The 9,315-nt window shown below is 40.6% G+C and overlaps 1 protein-coding gene across 2 annotated transcripts; it reads left to right on the top strand.

Moving 5' to 3' along the window:
* The first annotated feature begins 594 nt into the window (after positions 1-594).
* Positions 595-7,716, top strand: sfxn1 (sideroflexin 1). Of its 2 annotated transcripts, none has more exons than XM_037779883.1 (11): positions 595-807; positions 3,924-4,093; positions 4,197-4,367; positions 4,622-4,720; positions 4,822-4,897; positions 5,219-5,304; positions 5,438-5,565; positions 5,713-5,762; positions 5,960-6,009; positions 7,250-7,297; positions 7,476-7,716. In XM_037779883.1, exons 2-11 carry the CDS (start codon positions 3,930-3,932, stop codon positions 7,570-7,572), a joined length of 969 nt encoding a protein of 322 aa, XP_037635811.1. In that variant the 5' UTR covers positions 595-807; positions 3,924-3,929; the 3' UTR covers positions 7,573-7,716. The 2 variants fall into 2 exon arrangements, with proteins under 2 accessions (XP_037635811.1, XP_037635812.1); XM_037779884.1 differs by lacking the exon at positions 595-807 and adding an exon at positions 916-1,063.
* Positions 7,717-9,315: the final 1,599 nt, after the last annotated feature.

The following is a 9,315-nucleotide window of genomic DNA, read 5'->3' on the forward strand; positions in this document are numbered from 1 at the left end:
TGCGACTGCTAGTTTGCCATATGGTGACTCATTGTGCTTTGAATTTTGTTTTGTTTTTCTTCTTTAGAATCAGAATCGTGTTTATTGCCAGGTGTAAGAGATATACACTAGGAATTTGCTTTAGTTTTGTTGGTGCGAATAAGCAGTATAATAACAAAAGAATAGATAAAAACGTTAGAATAAAATAAGAATAAAAACAAATTAAATTCTACCAATATACAATATACAAAATAAGCTATAAACAAAAATAAACATGATATAAACAGATAGTGCAAATATTGCCAGTGTGCTTTATTTATATTTTAACCAAAACAAATGCTTTATTTGTTTTAAAGGGCATTTACTTTACATTACACTAGACATTAGTGTCAGGCTATTGTAGAGTCGTGTGTGTAAATCCAAAGTTTTACCAGTTATTAATGATTTACTGCCTGTTAACCAATGTGGCCAAAATATCAGAGCATCACCGGAAGTGGTGCTCAGCTCGCTGCTGAAAAATAAAAGCCTCATTTAAAGGACGAAGTGAAATGAAACTTAATTTGCCACCTCTCAGGTGTTCTCTTAAGATTGCATAGTATTGTAGACAAGTAAAAAAAAACATCATGTATGTCCAAAGACGTTTTTCTTTATCGTTAAAACGCCAATATTTGTCGGTGTTGAATAGCCGACTTTTATTTTGTCGGTGCGCTTCCGGCCGCTGTGATGATGCGCCTCTCTGTGTGCTCTCTCTGACGCTGCTGCATGTCAAATTAGCTGGCTGCAGCCTTTCAGGGACACCTCTTGCGGACCGCCGGAGCCCACAGTGCAGTAAGTAACCTGTCCTTATTTGTTTTAATGGATCCATTAAGACGTCAACAGGGAAAAAGAACCAGCATGCACTTTGTGTGTCTGAGAAACTGTCATTAAAGCCTCCTCTGATGAGCAGCCTGCAGGATGTGTGGATGTGTGGATGTGGCAGGCTGATACTAGTTGAATCTGGGGCGCACACAGCTGGACTGTTATCGGACTGGACAGATGTCGTGCCTAATTTTTTAAACTGATACTTTGATTTGCAGTGTAAAAGGTAAAAGGTTTGATCTCTTTGTTCAGATGCACACATAACACCTCCAGTTACAGTCCAGATTTGACTGGTTTAGGTCGGGTTGCACAATTAACCATATCCAGTCACAGTAGAGCATGTTTACCCTGCAAACCACAGACAGAAAGCAAGCTATTTCTAGTGTAATATACACAATAAATGAGGATTAATTAACATGTGCCATGGGATGCTGCTGTGTAGTATTTGGATGATTATGTATTTGGATGATTATTTGATTGTAAGGGGTTGTTGTGAATTGCAGGTTAATGTGTAGCAGTCACAGTAGAGCATGTTTATCCTGCAAACCACAGACAGAAAGCAAGCTATTTCTAGTGTAATAGACACCATAAATGCAGATTAAAACATGTGCAATGAGATGCTGAGTGTAGTATATGGATGATTATGTATTTGGATGATTATTTGATTGTAAGGGGTTGTTGTGAATTGCAGGTTAATGTATAGCCAGGCAGGCCTCCTTTGATTGGTTGAGAGTGAGGGCAGATGCAGCTCAGGGTCTAGATCAGAGGTCTAAAGTTCACTCCTCCTCTTATCACCTTCATTAATGAATTATCATTATAGTTCTGCTATTATTAACAGCTCTGCGACCATTGTTCAAACCAACTCACACAGTGATTTTAGTGTTTCATTGGACAATCTCAGAGAAAAGGGAAGGGGGGGGTGTTCTGTTGTCATCTCGTGAGAATCCCGTGGAGTTTAATTCAATTTAAAGAGACCGCACGCCTCCTGCATGCCACAGCCTCCAGCAAAACAGGAGAGTTTTCCCTTTTATTATCAATCCCAGCAGCCATCTTTGGTGCAATTTCAGGTGGAGTTTCATCATGCATGCATGCTGCTGCAGATCCTTGCATGGACTTGCTGCACTTTGGTGTGTCCCTGCTGGCCTACCCAGTAGTTCAGCTGGAGCATGAAATGGTTAATAAAAACCAGATCAGACTGGGTTATCTGGACACACACACACACTGGGAGGAGTGGAGCATGCACATTCACAAAGCTGATGTTTTTGATAGTGCAGTGTCTAGTCAGTCAGTCAGTGCAGGCCAGTCTTATCTGGTTTTAGATTGTGATGTGATAATGCATACAACTTTAATGAAATACTCACTAGTGGTGGTGATAAAAAAATATATATATATTGCATAACCTATTGTGCTTTGTTCACTTAACCCTAATACAATTTGTATTGATAAAAAATAATTAAAAAAAACAACTTTGTGCAGCCATTCTCAGTTGTTCACAGTGCACACGCTGAGGTCTTTGTCACTTTCCAAGAGCTGCTTTTCAGCCACAGTTTGGGGGGGTTGGTGTGCGCTCATAATAGGGCTTTGCAATGTAGTGCCTCACAACCCTTGTGTCAGGTCAGCCATCACCATAGCAACATTATGCTGAATAAGCAGCATGGCAATCCAGAGAGGAGCATTATTTTCATGAGTCCTCCTTCGCTGACCTGTGTCTGCAAAAAAGAAAACGAGAAGTGAGTGACTGTAAGTCGTTGGGGTGACTGCTGAAGCGGGGCCCTGACATACTGGAACAATATTAGTCATCATAATACAATGCAGTTATGAAACACAGTTATTCTAGATAACTAATCAGTCAGGCATTTTGTGTTCCTGTACAGAGAACTTGTGCTTTTTTTTGTGCCATTCTTGCTTTCTCTAGAAGAAGATGACTGTAAATCCTTGAAGCATCTTTTCTATGTGACCGGTGGGCTTCTGCGTTGTGTTGGTCAGATAGATAGATGGATAGATCTCTTCATGGTTGGCCTCTTTTTACCCCGATAAACACATAGGAAAACAGAACCTCCATGTTAAATCTGCTGCCTGCTCCAGCTCCTCTCCCACAGGAGAACAGAGTGCTCCAGGGATGATGTATTTTTGTAGGCCAACCATGAAGTTAGCATCGCCCTTCTTCCCTCAACAAAAAGCCAATGGGATTATTCCATTTGGATTTTGGATTATTAGAGAAAATAAGCTCTGTGGCAAACACACGTTTATGATACTTACACGTTTTGATCCGTAAGATAATCTTCACAAATGAACACCACTGTTATGATTATTGAAGTGTGAATGCAATCATCAGAAGTAAAAAGCTAACGTTAGGCTTATAAACAAACTACACCAAGGTCGCATGAGCGCGAGTATACACAACAAGGCTGTGAAGGAGGACGAGTCGGCGTGATGACGTTTAGTAGTCTCATTTAGCCACTTGTTAGCAACCGCCTTTCTTTAAGACATATAAAGGCTTAACAAATTCACGAGTGGGATATTTACTGACGAACTTTATATTGTAGGACAAAACTTTTAAAATCTTTTCAGCTTGTGTTAACCACAGACCTAATGACCTTGACTTCCAGACGAGGGAACCGGAAGTGCTAAAGTGCGAACTAATCTCCGTGTTTTATGACTAATTTCTGTAACACTTTATTGTACAAAAATGGAAGCGCCATGGAAAAAATATTAACAATGGATTAATATCAAGTATACAGTAAAACATACCTGGTAAACACATAGGGAAACAGAACCTCCACGTTAAATCTACAGCCCGCTCGGCTCCAGCTCCTACACAAACGAATACGCTATACAAACCGGAAGTTAGTTTAGGGTGCCGTAACTTTAAACTACCAGCATTTACTCTTAAAACAACTATTTTTAAATGTCAATTTGTTGAAATCAATATATTGACAGGTTGGGATAGATATTATTACGTTGTAAGAAACAAAAATATCAACAAAACAATACGATAAATAATGGGATGGCAAAAAGAAAAGGGACATGCTTTTGTGCTCTGACTAACACCCGATATGATTATTGAAACGTTTTTCTCTCCCCAGATAAATATGGCAGCAGAGCTATCCACTTCCATAAACATCAAGGAGCCCCGGTGGGACCAGAGCACATTTACAGGTCGGGCCAAACATTTCTTCACCGTCACAGACCCCAGGAACATCCTCCTCTCCAACGAACAACTATCACAAGCACACAAAGTCATCACTGACTACAGGTAAACCAGCTGCAAGTACAGCTGTTGCAGTAGCAATAGGATGTAAATTCAGTGCTCTTATGAATGGGTTTGCTTTTAAATGTTATCTTTTCTGTCTCCCTAGGAAAGGTGTAGTCTCTCCAGGACTGACAGAAGATGAACTGTGGAGAGCCAAATATGTTTTTGATTCGGCTTTCCATCCCGATACCGGGGAGAAGATGATCCTGATTGGCCGCATGTCAGCACAGGTTCCAATGAACATGACGATCACTGGATGCATGATGACATTTTACAAGTAAGAACATGTAGGATTTTACTGCCAGACTGACACTCCTCCTACAACGACTGCAACGACAGAATAGAACGGAGCAGTTGTTGATGTTATTAGTAACATTTGCTGATCATATTCATACAACTTAAATCACATTTTTATGTATTACTGAAGGACATCTGGAAAAGGAACATTTGTTTAAGCTTAGTAATCCATATTGATAATCATTTAAACTCTTTCTAATAAAGTCATACTCTCTATTGTTTTCAATCTTGCAGGACAACTCCAGCCGTGTTGCTCTGGCAGTGGATCAACCAGTCTTTTAACGCAATAGTCAATTACACCAACAGGAGCGGCGATGCTCCAATCACGGTCAAGTAAGAGACAGATGTTTTGGTACTGACACCAGCTCATATTAACCCTTTAATTCAACCGTTTTTTTGGTGTGTGAAGTGACCGGTGACTCTTCTGTTTGCAGTCAGCTTGGCACAGCTTATGTGTCTGCCACCACAGGGGCAGTCGCCACCGCTCTAGGACTAAACGCACTAACAAAGGTATCGGTTCATCTAACCCCATTCTGCATTTCATTTTAATGTATCGACCTCAGCCGCATGAGCGTGCTGGCATGAAGTTAGACACGCTCAAATAGTCTCTTTGTCATAGAAGAGCCGTATTATTTACAGGGTCATGCCCTGGTATCGGCATGTTGTATTGCCAGCTTTTACAGTGACTTTGTGTTATAAAAGAATACATGTACAGCATCTGAAATGTAAGCTGCAATAACTTCCACTGGTCTGAAAGGTTACATTGGCTGTGCTATCACAGAACAGCAGAGCCAAACGATTAATTTCCTCCCTCCTCTCTCCACGCTGTAGCACATCTCACCCCTGATTGGACGGTTTGTTCCATTCGCTGCTGTAGCCGCTGCTAACTGTATCAACATCCCTCTGATGAGACAAAGGTAACTTTGAGAAGACACATTCAACACTAATGGGGAAAATATCCCTGGAAACAAAGATTTTAGAGCCATTTCCTCTCAGTTTGTGTAATAAAAAGGTCGGTTGATTCTAATTTAATTTGCTCCTTGTCTTCAGAGAACTTCAACACGGCATTCCCATAACAGACGAGAATGACAACAGGTTAGGAGAGTCGACGAAAGCTGCACAGCAGGCCATCTCTCAGGTTGTGGTCTCCAGGATCCTCATGGCTTCTCCAGGAATGGGTACGAATAGGTTTATATGATCATTCATTGTCTATAATAATCTTTAATTAAACAAAATACAAGTTTTAAACCAGCAACTTAATTATGTTTTAACACTTTCAGTTGAAAATGTATCGCGCAGTGATATTTCGTTTTGTGTCTTTTCAGCTATCCCCCCGTTTTTAATGAACCATCTGGAAAAGAAGGCCTTTCTGAGGGTAAGGCATATTTCTGACATCCGTTAAGACATAAATGTTAAATGGTGGGAACCTCATGTTCCACACTGTGTCTACCAACTCGGTTTTCTTTTCGTAATCACACGTCAGAGGAATGAAAAGCGCTGAGGACATGAGGCCACTCTAGTATGGGAATTCACCACTGCTTTTGTGCTTTTTTTTGTGCCTGGTCTTTTCAGAAGTTCCCATGGATGAGTGCACCTATTCAAGTCGGCCTGGTGGGATTCTGGTGAGTCGTCAGAGATGGTCCACCTGATAAGCAGCCATGTCAAATTCCATTGAAGTTCCCACTTATTTACTTATAAGGACATGAAATTTCATTCATCCTAAGATTTATGTCACTATAAACGTTGCTGTTTAAGTTATTGTGATTTATCTCAGGAGGAATGTGCTCATGAGATTTGTTAGTCATATCATGAAGCTGTGTCATGCTGACAATGATCCACATGTCCTCCCACGTGTTTTCCTGGCTCCACTTCCCCTCCGGTGACCTCAGATTAATCTATTAAAATCATGTGTAACATTCCCTCAGTTAAGCTCAGATGACAGTGATTTGAGCAGCACATCCTCCCAACTAGCACACACAAACACACAAGGGCAGACCGGTTATAGTGGCCGGTCATCTGTCAGAGATTTTGCTATAATCTCACACCGAGGCAGTTTTCCCTTTAATATCTCGCAAATCAATGAGCAGGAGTGTTTTGTGGCAAAATTGGATTTCAGTAGCTTATGATTTTTGCATCAATGTGATGAAGTTTATTGGATTTGTCTGGTATTTAATACACTGAGTTATAGAAATTGCAGCATGTTATTAGCCAGGCTAGCAGTGTAGCTATTGGTCACTTTTGTCCAGCCTGAAAAAACTATTTGATGGATTACCATTACATTTTGAACAGACATTCATGGTCACCAGAGGATACTGACTTTGGTGATCCTTAACTTCTAATATAGCGACATCAGCAGGTCATACATTTGTGCAATAATACCTGCAAAACTAATGACCTTCCCATCAGCCTCAGCTGTACTTTGTGTTTAGTGCTGATTCTCAAATGTTACGCTAAACTACGATGGCAATATCAGCATACTAACATTGTCACTGAGAGCATGTTAGCATGCCGATACAGCAATAACATGTAGCTCAAAGCATCAGTTTGTGTGTCTGGGTACAGCCTCTCAGAGCTGCTACTCTCAGTCTTGTTTTATCTATAAACAGTTTCTTCACTGATTATTCAGAAAATGTTCTATATCATTATATACAAATCCATATTGCAGTAATGATAAAGAAAATAGCAACACAGATTTTAAAGCTTGTGCACATGAAATGACCAACTTGCTGTGACCACACAGCTGAATTTACCCTCCCTCTTGTCTATCGGGTATGTCTTTAGACAATAGGTTGATGTCACAACAGGAAGCTCTGGACTGTACGTCTGTTCAGTGTATTTCAGAGATCTGTGTTTCTTTCTCAGCCTGGTGTTTGCCACTCCACTGTGCTGCGCATTGTTCCCTCAGAAGAGGTGAGTGAAAACTTGACCCTGAGTAACTCATCTGTCATAGTGACTGAACCTTGCCCTTTAGTCTGGTTGAATATTTGCAGAGTTTGCATGATTTTCCTCTGCCTGGAAAGTTGCATAATACGCCTACAGTAAATGTGTTTGACCCCTTAACCGCTGCGTTTCCTCCCCCCCGATCCAGCTCTATGTCAGTCAGCCGCCTGGAGCCGGAGCTGCAGGAGAAGATCCGGGCCAGCCACCCGGGAGTGGAGAGGGTCTACTTCAACAAAGGGCTATGAGTGTGCAGTCCCCATCATCCAAACACTGCCATAACACAGCTGCAGGCTCGGTCCTCGCCTCTCTGCCAGCCCTCTCCATTCAGTGTGCCAAAGTTAAGTTTGTGTCTCCTCATTTCCACCGTTCAGATGGATATCTGAGGACTCCCTCGGTCTCTTCGTAACGAGATGTTTGCTTTCGTCAGTGTAATTGTTGATTTTATGCTAGAGAGGATTTTCTCCGACTGGGCCGGATGAGAAGTATGATGTTTATCATGACAGATACTGTATAGTGGCCGGTGTAAGGTGGTTTTAAGTGGACATTTTTGTCTGTGCAGTTTTTGTTTTTTATGATTTGGTGACTTATGTTGCCGCCAAACCATTTTCATACTACCTGAGGTTGGCAGTCATCTTATTTCTTACCTGCATTATAATCAGATTTTAACATTAATTATACAAAGACCTCTGCAGTTCATGCATTTGCCAAATCTGTACTCACAATTTTTTTTACACCTCATCAACGATGACAACCTCCTACTCTTGACAGTGTTATTTCAAAGAATGGCATTCACTTTAACTCACTTTAATTCAGTTCATTTTGCCAAATGAGTGAGGCCTAAAGACCTCTTGACATCTAATCATGAATCTGACAACAACTCTCCAGGGATCCACCCTATAAAATGTGATGCTATGATGGTGGCAACCATTGACGGGCCAACACGGTGCTATTTGATGTCTTAATAATCAGTGTTTATCATACTATTTATTCTGCTTGCCAAACATGCATGAACAAACCACTCATATGATTTCACTTATGTGAAAAATAATCTTTCAGTATATGAGGCCACACTCAGGAGAGCTGAACAGTGGCGACAAAATGTGTTAATAATGATCATTTTAGCCAAACACGCTGGTTCTCGCTCACCTAATCCATAATCTCCAATAGTTAATCCAGGATTTTGTAATTGATACCACCAAAATTCATCAACTCATTCATGCCTCACACAGACTTGTATCTATCTTCTGTAACTTTAAAGGAGCAGTGTGTAGGATTTGGCTGCAGATTGCAACCAACGGAAAATTCTCCCGTGTGCGAAGCGTGTAGGAGAATTTAAACGTGAATGGCTCTCTCTAGAGCCAGTGTTTGGTTTGTCCGTTCTGGGCTACTGTAGAAACATGGCGGCTCGGTGAAGAGAGGACCCGCTCCATATGTAGATATTATCAAACGAAACAATACGAAAATGCAACGATTCTTATTTTCAGGTGATTATACACTAAAGAAAACATACTTCTTATATTCCATTTCTGCCAGTAGATCCCCTTTAATGTTACACACTGTTCCTTTTAATGCAGCATCCTAAGAGGTTTGATAATTACCGCACAAAGTGACACATTTTAGATTTATGTGGCGGTTTGATTATTGTTTTTGATGTATTATAATACATTTGTATATACATATGTTAGATGTGGATGTCAGTATTGGGGAAAAATGCCAAAAACATTCTCAAGATAGTATTTTCCAAGACAAGGGTGATATACAGAGGAATCCATCTAACCAATATGTGTGTTTTAAATATGACTTTATGAACTCAAGCTGCTCTGTGGACTCCTCATACAGACTTAGTTTGACCTCAGTCTGGTGAGTTCCCAGCTATTGGATCGTTAACAACCCCCTGCTCAATATTTCATGATAGTTTGCTGTTAAAGTGTGAAATATGCACACTCACTCTAGTTATTACATACAGTTACATCAGCACACACTATCAC

Source organism: Sebastes umbrosus, chromosome 9 (assembly GCF_015220745.1).
Source record: "Sebastes umbrosus isolate fSebUmb1 chromosome 9, fSebUmb1.pri, whole genome shotgun sequence".
NCBI classification, from domain to species: Eukaryota; Metazoa; Chordata; class Actinopteri; order Perciformes; family Sebastidae; genus Sebastes; species Sebastes umbrosus.